The sequence below is a fragment of the Athene noctua genome, chromosome 4, assembly GCF_965140245.1.
Source record: "Athene noctua chromosome 4, bAthNoc1.hap1.1, whole genome shotgun sequence".
Lineage (NCBI taxonomy): Eukaryota > Metazoa > Chordata > Aves > Strigiformes > Strigidae > Athene > Athene noctua.
The window spans coordinates 73,150,766-73,170,491 of record NC_134040.1 but is presented as its reverse complement, the minus strand read 5'-3'; the positions used below and the strand labels follow the sequence as shown (position 1 = coordinate 73,170,491).

At 40.4% G+C, this 19,726-nt stretch overlaps 2 protein-coding genes across 19 annotated transcripts in view; one reads left to right on the top strand and one right to left on the bottom strand.

Annotated features, from left to right (window-relative positions):
• CLCN3 (chloride voltage-gated channel 3) overlaps window positions 1-2,134 on the bottom strand; it is a 74,201-nt gene extending 72,067 nt beyond the window's left edge. For both annotated transcript variants that reach the window (XM_074905757.1, XM_074905759.1), the window contains exon 1: window positions 1,987-2,134. The gene's annotated coding sequence lies outside the window, so the exon portion shown is untranslated. The remainder of the gene's footprint in view (window positions 1-1,986) is intronic.
• A 1,192-nt stretch (window positions 2,135-3,326) lies between these two features.
• The window catches only part of NEK1 (NIMA related kinase 1), a 47,255-nt gene continuing 30,855 nt past the window's right edge, over window positions 3,327-19,726 (top strand). For 10 of the 17 annotated variants that reach the window (XR_012633613.1, XR_012633612.1, XM_074905754.1 and 7 more), the window contains exons 1-15: window positions 3,327-3,368; window positions 5,567-5,715; window positions 5,792-5,888; window positions 8,457-8,554; window positions 10,025-10,108; window positions 10,559-10,626; window positions 10,747-10,833; window positions 11,931-11,985; window positions 13,223-13,423; window positions 15,341-15,401; window positions 16,529-16,686; window positions 18,705-18,761; window positions 19,011-19,070; window positions 19,212-19,259; window positions 19,349-19,423. Coding sequence is in view for 15 of the 17 variants with exons in the window: in XM_074905754.1 (XP_074761855.1) it covers window positions 5,599-5,715; window positions 5,792-5,888; window positions 8,457-8,554; window positions 10,025-10,108; window positions 10,559-10,626; window positions 10,747-10,833; window positions 11,931-11,985; window positions 13,223-13,423; window positions 15,341-15,401; window positions 16,529-16,686; window positions 18,705-18,761; window positions 19,011-19,070; window positions 19,212-19,259; window positions 19,349-19,423 (1,266 nt within the window). In the remaining 2 variants the exon portion in view is untranslated. Of the gene's footprint in view, window positions 3,369-3,388; window positions 3,461-5,566; window positions 5,716-5,791; window positions 5,889-8,456; window positions 8,555-10,024; window positions 10,109-10,558; window positions 10,627-10,746; window positions 10,834-11,930; window positions 11,986-13,222; window positions 13,424-15,340; window positions 15,402-16,528; window positions 16,687-18,704; window positions 18,762-19,010; window positions 19,071-19,211; window positions 19,260-19,348; window positions 19,424-19,726 lie in introns of those variants that run through there. The other 7 variants (XM_074905745.1, XM_074905743.1, XM_074905756.1 and 4 more) reach the window with 5 other exon arrangements.

The following is a 19,726-nucleotide window of genomic DNA, read 5'->3' as shown; positions in this document are numbered from 1 at the left end:
ACAAACATTCGGTGTGGAAGAGACGACAAGTGGAAATACAAACACAGTTCCGAGAGAAAAATGCAGGCAAACTAATAAAGTGGCTTAGAGGAATTCAATCACAAAGAGCAAAGACGAACAGCTTCAGGTGCCTTTCCCGGTTGAGGATTTGGAATGGCTTGTTCAGTATTAAGCAAGAGAGAAGAGCTATACCCAGGATTACCTTAACTTGCAAGTATGCACCACGGGGAGAACAGTGGCATGTAAACCACTCACAGATAGGATCCTGTAAAGATAAGGGCAAAGGCAGCCTTGCGAATTATAAAACAAGGGAAATGTATCTGTAGAAATACTGCAATACACATTGTGCATGACATCTACTTCTCAAAGAATTTTTAGAACTGACATACCAATACAAAACAAAAGCAAACAGGAAACAAGCTCCATTTTTCTGGGCACTATATACCTTTTAGTTTCACAGTGTTGCAGACAGATACAAAGTAATTTTATGTCAAACTGTGTGTTTAAGCTAGCAGCAGTTTTCCCACAGTAGAACTGCTTCCTATTTTGACAAGTCAAGAGTACTAAGCAGCAAGTTTACATCTGGTTGCCAACCAAAGAGACTAGACATCAAATTTCAAGCAGTTGGCCAGTGTAAGACTTTTATCTTGGAAAAAATCAGTGACACTTGTGAAGTACTCCAGGGTCTTATTTTACTTCACAAAGTTATGTTTACTGTAATGCATGAATGACTTCTTAAAATTTTACATTACAGCATATTGAAGTTCCCTTAAATAAACAGTATTGATAACTATCTGCTTTCAAATTTGCCATGCCAACTCGTCCTTCATTCAAAGAGCTGGTTTTGCAAAGAAGCCTCTAGGTTGCTAAGGGATACAGAACGTAAACCCTTCGCAGGTCCATCAAGAAAGGCGTCTGAAAGCAAAAAGTACCAATACACGTGACATTTAATGTCTTCCACAAACTCTGCACCATAAACTTCAGAGATCTAACAACATCGAAAAGGTGCAAGCTCTAAATGATTACCATTTCGGGACATTTTTCCAAAAGTACTTTTAAGTGTCTATTTCCACACAATATAGCACCAGAAACATTTTTTCATTTGCTTTTAAGGCCTTTTGTTCAGTACTTTGAAGTGTGACACAGCAAATTTACTATTTAACACTGAACGTTTCACTACCAGCACACAATTCTTCGACTGCCGCTGCTCATTTCAGGTGAGAATTGATCCATACTTGTTTTACAGTCAGGTCCACGTTTTCGGATAGGGAAGGGGAGGATTGTAGGTAAGCAGGGAAAATAATGTGAAAGAACGCGGTCAATCTTCGGTTTCAACCTCGCTGACCTGCACCCTCCTAATTTAATTAAGAAGCTCCAATATGAACCCATTATCTCCCTCGCTTGTGTAACAGCAGCCTTGCTAAGCAAACCCGTGAGCCAACATGAAGTGAGCAACTGAGGCACAATGATACTTCTAACACCGTCTGCGTGGGGAGAAGACTCTGGCTCTTAGACGTTGCAGAGCCCTCGGTCTTCCGCAGGCGAACGAGAGCTGCCACGGAAGGACACCGAAATCAGGTGACAAGAGATTACCCGCTGTGTAAACACGCGGGGTACTCGCCCTCACCCCGGCCTTTCCCGCTTCGGGGCAGGACAAGGGGTAAGTTGAGGAGCTCCGTGACGAACCGCCGTTTCTGCCCCTTCCCGCCTCCCGGCCGCAGGACGAAGCGGTCTCGCAGAGGCGGGCACCGGAACGGGCCGTGCGGCGGGGGGCTGCCTTCTCCTCCCCTCCCGCCACCGTCGGGCCGGAGCCGCCACCGCAGCCCCACTAGCTCCAACGCCAGCGGGCAGGACCGAGCGGACCGCCCACGGCGCCTCCTGCCACGCCACCGTGCCTACCCCGTGCCGCGGCCCTCCGCCGAGCGGGGGGGGGGGGAAGTGGCAGCCAGCCGCGCCGCGCCCCGCCCCGCCCCGCCCCACCCGTACCTGTCCAGGTGGCGCCGCCTGCTGCTCCCCGGGGAGGCGCTGGCTCATCCTCCTGCGGCGGCGGGGCGGGGTCGCGGAGACGCCGCGGGCACCGGCTCGGCCCCCGGCCCAACGGTGGCTCCGCCGGCCAGCCCCGCCCCTCGGCCTGGGGGCGGGGCCCCTGCCGCGCACGCGCGCCGCCGCTTCCTGCCGGGCCGCCCGAGTCAGCGTCACCGCCGCCACTTCCGGTTGCCGCGGGCCGCCGCTGACACGGGTCCCCGCCTCGCGGCCACGCGCACGGAGGGGCGTGGCTCCTCGGCGGCTGCCGCGGGGAGCGGCCGCTAGGCGCGTGCCCGCGAGGGAAGCTGCCGGGGCTGCGGTGCCGCCGGCCCCCACGGCGCTCGGGTGTCGTGTTTCCTTTGGTGCCGGAGGCGGGTGGCGGGCCCGGGTTGCAGCGCGCCGCTGCGCAGAGCGGGCGGGAACGGGGGAGCAGGAAATCCCCATGCTTGGGAACGGGGAGAACGCGGCTTCCCGGGTAAAGGAGGAGGCTCGGTACAGCGCAGCGTGTACCGGGCGCCTCTGAGCTTCAGGGGCACTGCGCTCTCTGACGGCAGGGCCCGGGGAGCTTCAGAACGTCGCCTGCAGGCGAGACGCAGGTCACCATCGCTACGTGCTGTCACCGTGAGGCCGGCCGGGGCGTTTCCGTGCTCGCCGAGACGCTGGGGCCAGTGTTTGCTTAACGAATACTGACAGAATGGAGGTTACAGAATACGGGGGCACGTGAGGTGCTCTTTTTTCCCCCCAAGGGAAAAAGACAAAATACCCGTCGGTTCACTTATATAAAAAGACTACCAAGACCGAACAGTGCGCTGTAGTGTGCCCACAGGATGACGGACCGAGACAGTCGGACCGGGAGGAGCGTTGTGGATCACGGGCCCTGGCTCGCACGCGCCATTAACGCGCTTTGGAGCGGAGGAGCCGCCCGTGCCGCTTACCCTCCCGAGTAAGATTTGGGCACAGCCCTGGGGGAAGGCTCGTACCGCCGGTGCCAGGCCGCGCGGTCTCGTGGGTCGTGGCTGGTTCGTCAAAGACTTGCACCTGTTTAGGGGTTTTTCCCCCCAAGACCACAAACGCCCGTAGCCCGCGGCCGCCCCGGTGCGGGCAGGCGCCGCCGGAGCCCCGCCTCCCCCTCCGTCACGTGACTCCCGGCCGCGCGTTACCACGGTGAAGCACCGCTAAGGCGGGCGGGGCGGTCTGCCGCGCCTGCTGACCCGCCTCCGCGCAGGTCGCCCAATGGGAGCTGAGCTGCGGGGCGGGCCAGCCAGTAAGGGCCGAGGGGGCGGGCTCGCGGCGGGCGTGAGGTTGGGTCGAGCAGCTGTGGCAGCGGCGGGCGCAGCGGGGAGGTATGCGGGGCTGGGAGGCGTGCTGGCCTGGGCAGGCGGCGGGGCCGCCCCTCTGCGGCGCTGGCGGCGGGGGCACCCGCTGCCGCGGCCAGGTCGGTGGCGGGTTGCCTGTCTCAATCGCTTTGGGGCGGGGGGTCCCCGGCCGCGCCTCTCGGCCTGGCGCTGGTCTCGCCTCAGCTGCGCGGCGGCCTGGTGGGGCCCGGCGGAGGAGCGCGGCCTGGCCTGGGGGCGTCTCCTGCCGCTGGGCTGGGGCCGGCGGGCACTGCGCGCTGCCGCTTGCCGTCCGCCTGCTCGTGACCTGGCCGTGCGGTTCGAGTTTAGTCGCTTCGCTTTCTCCGTGCCTAGCGCGCGGTCGAGGTGTGACTTGTGCCCTGGCGCACAAGCCGCCTTCGCGCGTGTCCATGATGTTTAAGATTACTTCTTTCCACAGGGGTTGAAAAGCCAACGCCCTGTCAGCACTGATGTCCTTTCTCAAAACTTGTATTTCCTATGCTACGCGTAAAAATAAGACATCTGACATGTACAAAATTATATCCCTGCTCTGATCGAACTGTATGTTCTTGCCCGTAGTCTGCTTAGTGATCGTTTACGCACAGAACAGCGTGCAGTAGGAGCCCTAAGCTAAGCCTAATGCAGCTGGTTTAGTTGTAGTACGGCATAGGCTGTTTCATAAACAAAACAGGGGTAGGAAAAGAACTTAGTAAAGCCATGTGAAGTCAAAGTCGTGTCCCAGCTGCTATGTTTTATTTACCATTGCCCAAAAATGAATATTGATGTTAACATTATCACTTTGAGAAGTGCAACTTCATACACACTAAACTGCCTTTTTGTACTTCAAGACAAAAAATAAAACATCAAGACATTGCATACCTGTCGTTTTCACTTTTTTTTGTTTGTTTGTTTGTTTCCTGGTAGTTATCCTTAGTCCTGGTTGTCTTCCCATCACCTGTTTTGCAGAAAAGATTACTTGAGTTCTCCTGTATTTTGTCTCGCTATACTAATCAAGCTTATTCATTTTAGTCTGCTTTCATGGTATGGGTTCTTCACCTCCCTGATGCTTTAGCAGCATCTGTGTCTGGTGCTTTGTAATTCTGTGACCAAAAAAATGATCCTAAATTGAGGAGAAGAGCCTCACCTGAGATGCATGTGGAGTATGGATCTAAGCTACGAGAGTCTGCTGTTGGAAGGCAGCTGGGTACAGCAAAACACAAATGCTGTTGGTGCTCTCAAGTGAGGCTTGGATGCAGAAAAGCTTGGGAACTTTCTGTCTTTTTCAGCTTACAGAAACTTCCTCAGGGTATGGAAGTTCTTTCTACTGTAGAAAAAAGATGACCTTTTAGGCCACCATGGATTTGTTTTGACTTTTATCACTTCAGTCCTTGGTTTGCCGATCCTCTTTGCTGTTCTGATACTTCTCTATATTGCCATACCTTCCACATACAGATCACTAGTGGCTTATTTTTCTCCCAAACTGTTTCCTTAATACAGAACCTTAAACACCATCAACACTTACTTGAATAATCTGTTTAATCTCAAAAGGCAGTCTAAGTGGTCAGATAGTACATTAAAAATACCAATTTCCACCATTTGGTAATGAATTTATATGCAACATGAAATCCGAGTTTTTTCAGTCACAGTTAAGGTTCCACCTTTCAATATCAAATAATGATTCTAAACTTCATGGGGATCTGTGGAATTCAGTCCATTTTTTGGCTTCATTATAGTGGCTAACTTCCAAAATAGTGGATTTAAAGCTTCTTGAGAAACAACATGTAGGGATATTTTTTCCCCCTGCTATCATGGTTCTTCCAGATAAAGTTGAACAAAAGATTGTTAACCAGGTACTGTAGCTCTAGGTGATGTTTGTGTGCTAGCTGAATCAGAAGTTATGGCACTCACTTCTTGCTTTGTTTGAAGATAAAACACAACCTTTCCTTACACTGTTTGTCAAGATGAAAGATGAAACCAGTTTTAGCAAGGCAGCCCTTTTTCTACAGCAAGTGAACCAACTGTACCAAAATAAAGCTGAGACTAAGAGTAGATGATTTATAGAAAAGCAACAAAGCATGCGATGCTACTGAAGAGACAAATGGATTGACATTTTGAGTAAAAAAAAAAAAAAAAAAGTAACATGATCGGCCAGGCTGAATGACTAAGGATGGCTAACTAAATCTGTTTTGTGGGGTTTTTTTGCCTAGTACTTGAGTAAGGATGCCTTAAGAAGATAACTATGGATAAATATATTAAAGTGCGGAAGATTGGAGAAGGATCCTTTGGGAAAGCAATTCTTGTTAAAGCTAAAGAAAATGGCCAGCAGTACGTTATTAAAGAAATAAACATCTCTAAGGTGAGTGATTATTTTTAATTACTGAACAATTATTTCTGTATTTTTGTTCTCAAAAATCATTATTTTCCTTCTGAAGATGTCAAATAAGGAGAGAGAAGAATCAAGGAGAGAAGTTGCTGTATTGGCTAACATGAAACATCCGAATATTGTCCTGTATAGGGAGTCATTTGAAGGTAAGTTTAATTAATGCAGTAGAACCTGAAGTAATGGTAGTAGGTGACTGTCTGTGCCCTACTTATTGCAGTCAGTTTAAAAGTCAATGGGATTTCTCTCTTTAATCAGTCTTTCTCATACCTTTATTACTTCAGTTCTTTTTTGGTTGTATTTTTTTCACAATTCCCCTGCACATTTAAAAATAACAATTTTTAAAAGTGTAACAATTAAGCAAAAATGTTCATGTCTCTTCCTTACATACATCAATTTTGATTGATGTTTAAATGAAAGGGTTATATTCCCTTGTTTCTCCAGACTGTAAGTATCCTTGAATGCTTGTGTATGTTAAATATGAGTACAGTCTAAATTTGGGTATTGATAACCTAGCAAGAGCAATTTTATCTCAAAATCTATTATTTTAGAATGCAGTCTACAGTCATTGCAATCCTATCATTGCTTTCAGAGTTGGAAAAATAGATGGGACTGTTTACCTTATCAATCTATGAAGGAAGGAGAAATACATTTCCACTTTGTTTTCACATTGAATGTCTTGGGGAATGAGCAGAACAGATAAGAGTATTCCATAGGTTAAAATACCATTTTAAAACTTAAATATGATTTGAGATACTGTTTAGGGATACTGCTACTTTCTTCTTTCCTTCCTTTCTGGTGACTTTCATCTATCTTTTCATTGGGGGCTTTTATTTTTTCTATTCATTTGTATTGGGTCTGGCTGAACTGGAATCGGTTTTCCCCTATAGCAGCCCTCACGGTGCTGTGGTTTATGCTGGGAGCTTCAGGGTGTTGATAGCACCCTGGTGTTGTGGCTGCTGCTGAGCAGTGCTTACACAGCACCAAGGCTCTTTCTGATATTTTCCCCAGTGGGACGGGGTGGGCAAGATCTTGGGAGGGGACACAGCCAGGACAGCTGACCCAAACCGACCAAAGGGATATTCCAGACCATATGACGTCTGCTCAGTATAAAGCTGGGAGAAAGGAGGAAGGGGGTGGGGTCACCCTTGGTCCTCCGAGGCAACTACTACGTGTATTGGAGCCCTGCTTCCTGAGAAGGCCCGACATCGCCTCTTCATGGGAAGTAGAGAATAAATCTGTTTGCTTTTGCTTCCGCGCGCGGACTTTTGCTTTGCTTTGCTTTGCTTATATTAAAACTGCTTTTGTTTCACCCACAAGGGTTAGTTTATCTTCTTTCCCCTCTTTACCCTGTTGAGAAAACAAAGGGAAGGGGGGGGGGGAAGTGATAGAGCGACTTGGTGGATACCTGGCATTTAGCCAGAGTCAAACCATCACATCATTAAATTAGAATTTTGTGTCATTGCACAGCCATAGTCTGGTTTATAAATCCATATTTACATTTTTTCTGTAATAGAGGCTGCTTTTTTTCTTTCTTCTTACAAGGTAGATCATGTAGTCTGTAGTTCACAAGACTTCACGCTGCATCTTTATTGCTAAAGCACATTGACTTTGAACATACTGAATTGGTTTATAAAAGAGAACTATTTCAGCAATAGGTCTGCAAGAAATCCAGACTCTTAGTATTATTTTAAAAGAGGATCCTGATTATAAAGCTTAACCATGATACAAACAGCTGTTAAGCACAAAAAAAATCCTCATTGTGATGTTTTGAAAGACATTTCAGAAGCATTCTGCTGGAGTGAAAACAAAGTGATTTAGATGATTTAATGAATTTTGACGCTCCTTAGAGTTTAAGTGCTATGACTAACTCATAAGAGTATTTCTTTTGAGCAGCATGTGACTGATTTTATGCATTCATTCAGGTCTTCTCAAAATCATGGATAATATGTGAATAGTGTAGTTCTTGTGGTTTTGGTAACTTGCAATTTGCTTCTGTCTAATCTCTTTTTTCATCAGTAACTGGAAAATACTGCATTTGGGAACAACACTGTAATTTTGTATGAAATGTATTACATTTGCTCATACTTCGTAGTGGAAACTTGTGTAGGTTTTTTGTAAGTCTCCTAAAATTTCATTTAAAATGAGAAAACAATTGCTTCCTTCAGTCATTGTCCGCTGGATGTTTTATTGCTGTTCTTCAGTCACTGAAATGAGCTGTATGAGAGTTGATGATTGTCACATTCTTGCACTTAGTGGAGTCCAGGTAAAAACTCCAAGAAAGAATTAGGGAAATAGAGGCAACTTCTTAAATTAGAGCTTTAAGTTCTCTATTTTTATGCTAGGGAATCTCTAGAATGTTTGAAAGCAGGTTGAAGGATGGTTTTATATTGCATTCATAAAGTGACAGCTTTAATTTCATAGTGGTTTTAAACCCCATTTTGGGGCGTTGGTTCAGTAGATGTGATTTCTTTCTCTCCATATCAAAGTAGTCCAATGTTACCAAAAATGTGAAACTTATGTTGTGAACTTCAAAATAATAAAAGCATTTTTGCTTGAAGTTTGAAAAAAGGTCTAATAAATTATATCTGAAACTGCATGTGAAAAGGTTATTTTTTTGTTGTTTTTTTTTCTGTGATAGCAGTGAAGATATTCAGAAAGTTATGTTAAAGATGGATTTTTTTTTTCTTTTTGAAATAGTTTGTTTTATTTTACAGAAAATGGCTGTCTCTACATAGTGATGGATTACTGTGAAGGAGGAGACCTATTTAAAAAAATTAATGCCCAGAAAGGAATCTTATTCTCTGAAGACCAGGTAACAGCAAACTGCTGCTATAGCGTTTTGTTGCATGATACTTTTTAATGAGTTTTAAATTAATTTGCTTCAGTTTGGTGAATATCGTTGCTTAATCTAAAATGAGGTTCTCAAATTGTGATTCTCATTATCAGCCACAGTTGTAGCCTTAAAAAGAAAAAGAATAGAAAATGTAGCTGGGAATCCTGGGGCTTTGTATGTGTAAGATGATTTAAAAAAAAAAAAAATGATCTCTTGGAAAGTAAACCAAATCTGAGACAGATCTGACAACATGAATATTTTTAAACCTTTGATTTTTTTAAGGTATGAAGGCAGAGGATTTTGTTTTGAAATACTGATTCTCATTTATCAGAAGCATAAAATAGCAAACTTTGTAAATATAAGAATATGAAATATGGCAATATGAATTTTGAATGACTATCATTCAAAAGTTTATTTTTCCATTAGAAAAATAATGTATTGGAAGTACACCAGCAGATTTTGGTTTTCCACGATACTGGTTATAAACTCATTTGTACTGTGGGAGAATTTGGAATGAATGAGAGGATTTTATGTACAGATTTGATTAAGTGAAGATAGATTATATAGGATTCAATTTTTTTAATTAGAACTGACATATGTTTCCTTCTTTATAAATAGTTTCTGTGCTTTTGTGTCTGCATCCAGTAGGATCTCAAGCTACCTGTGGTTGGAAAGGCTTAGTAGTATAGTAGGTCTATTGATGGTACTTAGAATAGGGTAATCATGAAACGTTTTGGATATAATTTGTAAAACTTTTCACTTTTGTAATTCGGGCTTGCTTTTGCAAGAAGAACTTAAAGTGGAAGAGTGAAAATTGCACCTTGTATTATATTTTGACATGTTGGGAATGTGAAACCACAATTCACATGGAAAAGTTATTACTGTTAGTCACTTTTTCTGTTGTGAATTTTACAGATTTACAACAAAAAAAGTTTTGTTGTCTTGTTTATAATTATCTAGTTATATGTTGTTTGTTGCTTTTCTCATACAAATCTGCTTTTTACTACTCTTTTTTTAAGATAAAATTACTGTATGATAAAATAAGTGTTTCTGTAAACATCAGTATGGCTTTCTAGAAAGTTGATAGACTGCCAGAAGACTTGTATTGGCTACGGCAAAAGTACAGTCTTTAAGATACAAGTTCCATGTCTTAAATGTTTTAGCCAATCAATCTTGCATACTTTTGTTAGGTTTATAATATGTGATAGAACTATTAATCTCAAGATTAATATCTACTTTGGGTAATATGCGTATTTCATCAAAAAATTAGCATTATAGCAACAGTACTGTTATGTTTTTTATTATACTGTGGTATAAACGAAGACGGGTTTGTGGGAAGAGGGTAAAATCTTGAGTTATAAAACTGATTTGATAATATCTTCAGTTACGTAACTGGGGAAATTTTCAGATAAATAACAGTGCTGATATTGCATTTTCTTTTATGCATAGATTCTGGATTGGTTTGTACAAATCTGTTTAGCACTAAAACATATACATGATAGAAAAATCTTGCATCGGGACATAAAGTCACAGGTATGTAAGTAACTATTTTGTTAACCAACTTTACTTCCAAAATTATTACATTCATATCTTACTAGTGTAAGTTGGCAATTATAGAAAATAATCTTCTTATGTAAACACTTCCAATACTGGAAACACTTTTTTGCCTTCAGAATTGTCAGGAAGAGCTTTATATGATATTTCTAGAAACAGATGAGGCTATTCGGTGAAGCTACTTGAGTGTTACTTCTATATTTCTGTGTGGGGACAGAAAACATATTTTAAGATGTGTAGTAGTGTTTTCTTTAAATTTGATGCAGTAGGACTGGAATAAGACTGGTGTGTTGTAGTCAATAACGCTACTGCTAGTGACATTGATTGAATGGTAGCGAACTTTACTCTTCCCATAACATGTTGAGAACAAAAAGTGTGCAATTGTATGAATGTTTTAATTAACAGACTTCTTAAAATTTCTATATCAAGAATATATTTTTAACCAAAGATGGAACAATACAGCTGGGAGATTTTGGAATCGCCAGAGTTCTTAACAGGTAACTCCATTTTGTTGCTGTTTTCTCTGACTTAATCTAAATCACTTTGATATAAGAAAATGCAATCCGTGCACTTCATGTGAGTTAACTAGTTAACATTAATTCTTATTTTTTTCTTAGTACTGCAGAGCTGGCTCGCACTTGCATAGGAACGCCATACTACTTATCACCTGAAATATGTCAGAACAAACCTTACAACAATAAAAGGTACTAATAAGCACTTTATTAAACATTTTTGGTAAGGAGAAGAAAGCAAGTTTTTAGAAATCTAAAGCTGTTCTAATAATATGATGGTGAACAGCCATCAGTTCATCTCTTACCCAAGAAGATACTGAATCTCACTGTACGAGTGGCACCTTATTAGGTCCGTGCAGTACAAAGCAATGGGATGCAGAGATAACTTAGTTTAATGCTCTCAGTTCTAGATCTAGCAGTGTTCTTAATTATGGCTCTGCTTTTGCCTATCTGCATGCAACTTGTACTGCCTTAATTTATGCAGTATGAATGTGAAAGTGTGTTAAGGATGAAATCACACACACAGTAATTGTATTCTCTAAGCATGTGCATGGATAGGTGGCTCAGCTTGCTTCAGATAACAAAGTCATACAGATACTTTTCTTACATGTTTGCTGTTGTGGCAGTAGGCTGTATCTGGTAACAGTGTCCCTAATGTAGCTAAAATGGTCATTATCAAGTTAGTCTTATACTGCACTAAGCTGCTGCATCCATTGCTCTGAGTGCCTTACACTAATTTCAGTTGGTTTCTTAAAAGATAACAATTATTACAGTTCCTTGTCCCTTAATTTCTTCTACATGGGATTTATTATCCAATGGTCTTCTAACCAAATTCTGTAATCCTGTAATGAGTGAGGGTAGGGTGACCCGATGTTAAACAGAGTAAACTGACTTTGAGAATTGTATTTGCTGAATTAGGTAGTGAGTTTTGTTTGGGTTTTTGTTGGTTTAATTCAGAGACTTCAGGTGTATGTGTATATTTAAAGAAAAAAAGCCTTTGTCCATATTTTGTTGGATTTCTGTGCTTGGGAGTGGTTCAGATGAAAAGGTCTAAATAAAATCTGGAGCCAAAATAACCTCATCTGGTTTTCAGATTGACCTTGGGTTTGGTGATTGTCTTTTTTTGTTTCGCCTTTTGTGGTTTGCAGGGTGGAAGATGTACATACAAGGGAGCTTGTACATACTCAAAATACAACCTTTTCCTTTTCAAAGATAAACTTCATAGATATAAGTTACTTGGCAATGTCACACCTAGAACTAATTCTTAAGCTATGTTCTCTTTGATTTAGTGATATCTGGGCCCTTGGTTGCGTTCTGTATGAAATGTGCACACTTAAACATGCGGTGAGTGGAAACTTCTTGTGTCTTTAAAAGAATAGTGATTTCAAACAGGAATTTTTCCTTATGTTACACAAATGCATTTCAGGTCATTGAAAGGCTTTCACGGTGACTGTTTAAAATTACCTTCAACTCCTCTTTCTATACAGACCCATATTTTCCATCTGTTTTTGTTCATGCCAATCTCTGTAGAAATCTTAGCACTGCATATTTTGTTTTCAGTGTAGGTTTTTAAGGAACTGTGTTAGCTGAAAAAATTGTTGGGTGTTGTAACAAATGATACTGTGAATAGTGTTCTTTTCTCTCAAAAAGCTGTCATTTTCATTGAAAGTCTGAATTTGGACTTCCAGCTTCTGTGCAGATGGATTAATGCATTTCTGTTTAGAACAGAACAAACTCCCATGGTGAAAGTGTTGCCTTCTTTTTTTTATATGCATGATTGTTTTGAATAATGTATCTTTATCGTCCATTTTTCAGTTAGGAAGGGAAGTAAAAACACTTCTTTCTGTCTTGTTTTGGGGTTTTTGTGTGGTTATTTTTAATGGCTATTTTTATTAAAAGAAAAAGATGACAACAACATGAAAATCAGGGGGAAAAATATCAAAGGATAAGGATTTAATTTTCATTTCAAGTTTTTTGTAATTTCTTATTGCTTGTTTTTTTCTGTGGCAACAATGATAACCACGTTGCCTTTCTGAGAGTTGATGGCAATAGGTTGTTTTCTGTGAGCTGAGTGATTTGTACTGTTTTCTTTTTATTGTACAAAGGAATTGAAATGGTGTGTTCTGTTTCCTGAGCTTAAGCTGAAGTCTAAGCATTCCTTTGGATTTGACACTAAATGAGTATGAATGCTTTACATTCCTTCATTTGAAATGTGGCCCCACTAAAAAGGGCAGAAGGCATGTGACGGTTGAAAGTGGGACAGGAGGTCAAGCAGATAATTATATAATTCTTTTATCCGTAATGATATATTATTGTCAATCTAGATCTGGAGGGAAATAATTATTTGTAACAGAAATTATATCTATAGTATGGAATATCTGTATGATTATATATTTATAATACTCGGTGGCAAATTGTTTTAAACTGCTGATGTAAACTGTTGATGGTCTTGAAAATTTCTTTTGGTATGTTGAGGCAAGGCAATGTGTGTTGTTTGTTTTCTTCATCTTTATATGCTGCCTTGCATGTGGACAGACAGTAAGTAATATGCAGTAACTGTTCTCTTTCTCATGTAATACAGTTTGAAGCTGGTAACATGAAGAATTTGGTACTGAAGATAATCTCTGGGCCTTTTCCTCCTGTTTCTATGCATTACTCTTACGACCTACGTAATCTGCTGTCACAGTTATTTAAAAGGAATCCTAGGAATAGACCATCAGTAAACTCCATATTGGAGAAAAACTTTATAGCCAAACGGGTTGAAAAATTTCTCACACCCGAGGTATGGACTTAGTTTTAATTCTAATTTTGCTAAAAACGTTGTAGACTTTTCTTTATTCTAATATTAATATACGAACATGACAAATTGGAGTAAGATATTCCCTAGAGCTTTTGTAAAGACACTTTCAGTTGAGGAAAAAAGAGTTTTACTCTGAGCTGTTAAGAAACACAATTTTTCCAGCTGAATGACTAACATATTTGACTTAGAGATAGATACTACCTAACCTTAAAAACAACAGCAAACCCCCACACCCAGAAAGCACCTTTTACTAAATGTACCAATCACTAGTACATTTGTATTCAGCCAGAGGTGGTCATTCTGTGACACAGCTGTAATGCCTATTTTCTTTGTTTCATCCATGGCTAATGGTGTTGTCCTCTGCTTTTCTTAGTCTAGGCTTGAAAGATCTTCCATATAGTTGACATCTTCAGCATGTTGCAACTATTGCTGATATCCCTGCTCTTAAGTGTCAGGAAATCAGTCTTCCAGTTTTATATAAATTCTTTTTTAATTTTCATAGTTACTAAGTTACAGTAAAGAATGGATCTAAATTAGCATCCTTTTTTTTAAAAAAAAAAAAAAAAAAAGGGCTTTTTGAAAGGTACTGAAAAGTCATGTTTCTTTTCTGTCAGTAGGTGTTATGGAAATATTACACTTCTGTTACAGCTTACTACCCAAATAAATCCTTCAAAATCAATGAAATACCATTAGTAGGGGAGACTGTACTCATGTGTGACTTCTTGCTTACAGAATCTTTTGATGACAGACTGTATATGTTAAAAAGTTTCTCTGCCATCATGTATGGAGTCCTAAGTTCTGCACTTTGGTTCTTGGGATTTTTTTCAGTTTTAACTTCTCGGCATCTATTGTAACTGACTGGTAGCCTCTAAGCAAATCAAAATAATCTGGATAGTTCAAGTTTCTATAAAGACTGTTCCTTAAAACCTTGTGGTTTAGGTTAATCTTCAGTTATCATTGCTGTCAGTTGTTGTCAGAACATTAAATAACACATTCCTGGCATGCTCTGTCTCTAGAAAGGTGGTCTTGTAGTATGGCCATTATCTGTCTGCAGGTAGCACTACTCTTGTGAAAAACCCCTTTGCAGTTCCCATCCTTTGAATATTCTGTATTGGTAGCACCGGTGGTGGCACTCAGATTGTGCAAGAAGTTTGAGAGCAGGATGTTAGAAAACGAGGGCATGGTGCTGGCTCAGCTAAAAGTCTGTGTCACTCCATGTCCTGTGAGCAGTGAACGGTGACTGTAAACAGTGCCTGGCTGAGGCACAGAGCAAGGCAAGCCTACGTGACATTACCCTATGATACTCCCAGCCTTTATCTTTTGTTGGCTCAGCTCAGGAAGCATCGTCATTGATAATTCAGTCATCCTCAACAGATTTCTAGTCTGTGAGCTTATCTTATTTCTCCTTGCACCTGTGTAAATTATCATCATCAGTAAGAAATTTCACAGGTCTGCTACTTGCAGAAAGCATCAACTTCGTTTATTCTAAACTTTCCTCCTTACATTCAGTTGTACCCCACTTATATTGGTATTATTATTTGCTGCCCTTGTGTGTTTCTCTGCAAAATCACATGTGGTATTCTAAACCTGTCACATTACATCTGTCATCTTTTTATAGGCTAAAGAGCAAGCTTATTCATTCAACACTTTTAATTATGCTTGCTGCTCTTTGAACCTTTTTCATTTCTACTACATGGTTTTTGAGGTACTGGGTTCAGAACTACATACAGTATTCGAGGTGATAGCCTATTAATGTTCAAATATTCTTCATTCATGTTAAATTTAAGTTACAATAAGTACTATTAGGTGTTTACTGGGAGTGGCACTCTTCTCTGAAAAGTTTTTTTTTCTGCCTTCAGTCATAAATACTGTTGGCTAACTGTTCAACTTTTTGTTTAGCTTATTGCAGAAGAATTCAATCACAAAATCTTCCAGAAGTTTGGACCACATGCTGCACCAGGTAAGTGTGTAATGTGCTTTTGCTTTCAGCTCTGGCAAGATAGTGTATGTAGCTTTGTTCTCTGACTGGTTTTGGAGTGTTCTTATACCTGATTCTACAATTTTCAAGAAAAAAGAGAGTAACAGTTTATTCCCCCTCCCCTGGGGGGCTGGATGTATGTAAGGTACAAATGATGCAAACACAAACTACAGCCCTGTAATATTTTAGGTGTACATTTTCCTTTTGCAGTATGCAATGCTTCCACAATTTAAGGAGTGAAAACTACAAATACTGGAAATAATTTATATGTTGTTGTATGAATTTTTTTTTCCCTTCCTAATGACAAATCCATAATGAGAAATACCATTTCTTGTAAAAATGTTGGCGGTTTTATTAGAGATTCCATGATTAATTCCCGATTAATTCAGCCCAGAGCAGTAGAATTTCTACTACTGGTAGCAAATTAGATCGTGGTTCATTTTGTCAAGATGTTCTTACCTTACTTTGTTTTTCTGCATTTGTTTACCCCTTTTCTCCTAGATTTTTTTCCCCTTTATTTCCTTGTAATTACTTGAAGCTGTGGCAAGTGCTTTGGGGTCTTCTGAATGTGTTGTGTGTTTCACTGCAGTCCTGCTATTCCTAGCAGTAAGAGAGCTCTGCTAATAGAGAATCAAATCCACAATATTGGCATATTTTCAGGAACTCTACAGTGAAAACAGCATCCCTGAAGGCCTCTGAAGCTCTTCCAGAGCTGCTCATCTGCCAACATTAGTGTTGCTGTTTGCATTCCATTGTTGTTAGTGGAGGGAGGCCTGTCTCTCCATTCCATTAGGAAGACTTTTCCCTGTGTCCATGACAACTGGATGGTAAAGCATGGTAGCTGAAATAAGCTTCAGTTCTCCAGTCTCCAGTTTGACGTGTTGATAGTGAAAAAGCTCAGGGATTGTGTTCTGCTCTATCTTATCGAGCATGAAATTTAGATGAGCTGTTTTGGATGACTGGGTACACTGCGCTTGTACATCAGCTCATGTGAATGACATGTTAGCAGTTCACCCATTTGCCTTCAGCTTTGCTGTTCCAATACCTTGGAAAAGGGAAATACGGTACGCTGGCCATAGCTGTAAAACAGGGGGTTTTTTTCTTTTTAGCTAAAAGACCAGCTCAGGAACAAATACTGACTTCAGTTGCACCAGCTCAGAAAATTACCAAACCTGCTGCAAAATATGGAGTGCCTTTAGTGATCAGGAAGTCTTGTGATGCACCTAAAAAGCCTAATGAGAAGAAGCCATTGGCTAAATCTAGGCAGGTAAGAAGCTAAGTTACTTAAACTGAACTGTTTTGATCATACCTTATTTGCATGCTGTAAAAATACTATGCATTCCTTTTCAAAGTGTCTTCTGTGTGGACACATGCATCTGCAGAGAAACTAGTAGTAGTTTAAATGCTTGATTTGCTTCATTATTGATTTTGTTGTTGTTGTTGTTCAGTTGGTTTTAATATAATGATTTTTGGAGACTGATAGCTTAGGTTTGGTTTTTAATTCCACTGCTGAATTAGACGTGCTTTGTATGTTTTCAGTTCCTTTGTTGGTGTTGACCACTCTTGGAAATACTGGATGTCTGTCAGGTATACCAAGATCACTGATGCTGGATAAGAATCTTTGCATCTTTCTTCCTTGTTCAAAATTTATCTCAAATTTTTCAAAACACAGAAAACTTTTTTAGTAACTTTCTAAAGAGTTGTCAGCCAGAGAAATTGTGTAATTGGAAGAGGATTTTCCCAGACTTAATTCCATGAGCTAATGAGAAATAGTCTTCTGTATACCTTCATACAGTACTTTTGATCTTTCTTCCAAATATCTTCTCTGTACTCCTTATTACATAAAACTTTTCTTTTTCACCCTCTCTCTTTTTATTCCTTTAATTACTGCATGGCCAGGAGATGTTTACAATATAGCTAGTTTTAAGCTATATGCATGCACCAAACAACTGGCAACCAAGAAGCTTCCACTTCAGCAAGAGAACTAAAACAAATTTTCTTCTGAATAAGTAATATTTTTGTTGTGGTGGTGTTTTTTTTGTGAGTTTTGGGTTTTTATCCTCCCCATGGCACTTTGGGGAGCATAATACTGAGATCTTTATCCATCTGTCAAACTTGATAGGTGGATATAAAATTATCCTTGAGATATGAATTATCCTTGAGGTTTAAAAGTTATCAGAGGTTTAGGGAAAAGCTCATTGATCACAGAAGCCTTTTCTGAAGAGAGCAAGCAGGGAATGGCCAGATGACTTGTGTGTCCTTATGAGACCATGAGGTTTTTAAGTCTTGGTTGCGCAGCCACCCACCAGTCTCTTGTTCTTTACAGTCAGTTTCACTAGCCAACACTGATCCAGCTTGCGTAGAAACTCAAAGTGGCAGGGTAGCAACTGAAGAAGTATCCTCTTCCTGCATGTAAGGAGTCAGTAACGTTGCAATTTTAAGGCATATTCTTTGTGTGGATTGTACGTCATGACAAGGGATAAAAAGTAGGATAGAAACAATGGCTCCAGTGTAACATAAATTTTCTTCCCTTTGCTGCTGTTCCAGGGTAGTTGAGCTTGCAGCTCTCAACTGGCTTTTCAGAGGAGCATGTAACAATCATCTCCTTTGTTTAATGACATTATGTTAACTCACTGTAGTTGAACTGCATTGACTTAAGTCTCTAAAGAACTTCTATTTTCTGAAATACTTTAAGTACTTATTTGATAGGATTTTAGGTTGTCAAAATATTATGAAGCTCTCTGTGTTCTAGTACGTTCAGGGGAAAAAAAAACCTTTAAAAGTAGCCATCACTTTTTTGAGATTATAGTAAGCAGCATGGTTCGTTACATATAGCTGCTTCTTTACCAGTTATTCAATAGTAGCTGTGTTCTCCTCTTCCACTGATAAGAAGAACCTTGCTTAGAGTTACCCAAGTGAAAGAGCCTAATGATAACCTAATAAATCTGTTCTCCAAATAAACGAGAGTCTTAATATCTAGGAACCCTCAAAGACTTGTAATAGAAAAAGTCTGTAATGCTGAGAAGAAAAATTAAGACAGAACAGATTTAAAAATAACTGCCTTCAGCTTTCAAGACAGCCTTTAGTAGAGGATGAACAAGTACAGTGGCATGTAACCCTAGATCCTAGCAGTGCTCTTTATTTAAAACTTGCTGAGTAGTTAATTATTTAAAAGCCATTTTGCACATACTAAGTTGTGAGTTTAAGATTTTTTTTCTCCAATTAGAATTTTTTTTCTCATTCTGGCATTGTGCTGTCTAATTGAAGGTTTCACCTTTTATCCAGGCCTTTCCAACTCCAATGAAGAAAACGAAACCAGGAGAAAGGAGGAAAATGTTTGAGGTATCATGAAATCATCTGTTAATTTTCAAACTAAGCAAAAGCTAAGTCCAGAGCAAGAATGACAAAATAAAACCTTCAAACCTTTCCTCCTTATCTTTTTTCCAAACATTATGTAAGAGTGATTTCTTTAAAATTTGTTTTTAATCTTTGTGGACGTACACCAGCAATTGGAGCACTAACCTATCTTGACAGAGACTTGACGGAATAATAGCTCAGTAATAAATACCAAATTATATGTTTACTTTTCAGGAACTTTCAAAAAAGAAAAGGTTGGAATTGCCTGAAAAAGATAAACGCCCGAGAGATCAGGTAGGCAATATTTTTGAGACTTTCTTTTTCCATCCATAGTAATTTTAATGAAATACCTTGTGGTGTGTTATATGTTGCATAAGAATATGGAGTAGTTTGATTTCCCAGTTACTAAACATGCTTAATCCTTACGCATTGCAGATCAGTTTGCTGAAGGCAGATGAAATAAGAAGATTGGAAAAAGAACGGGTAAAATATGTTTAAAATGTGTCAATAGTGAAGTTCAATTTTCACTTAGTGATTCCTTGAATTACGTTTTCCTGTATTTTCTCCTTCAGATGGAACGAATAAACAGAGCCAGGGAACAAGGATGGAGGAATGTGCTTGGTTCAGGTGGAAGTGGTGATGTTAAGGTTGGCAGCAGATGCAGAAATGTGGTGTAGTCTGTTCCCCCCACCTTTGGTTATCTGGCATGGTCTTATCTTTTCAGAAAGATCTGTTCTTGGAGGTCAACTCTTGGGGCTGCCCATATTTAATCTATGGATAATTTAAGAGAAACTGTCTAAGACTCTATTCCCTGGCTTTTTGGAGGTCATGTGCAATTTTAATTTTTAATACTTACTAAATTTCAGAATCTCTACTCTTTCTGCCAGTAATGCTTTTCATGCACCACTTTCTTTTTTTCCAGTCCTGCTTTTGCTACTTTTCCTGTGCTG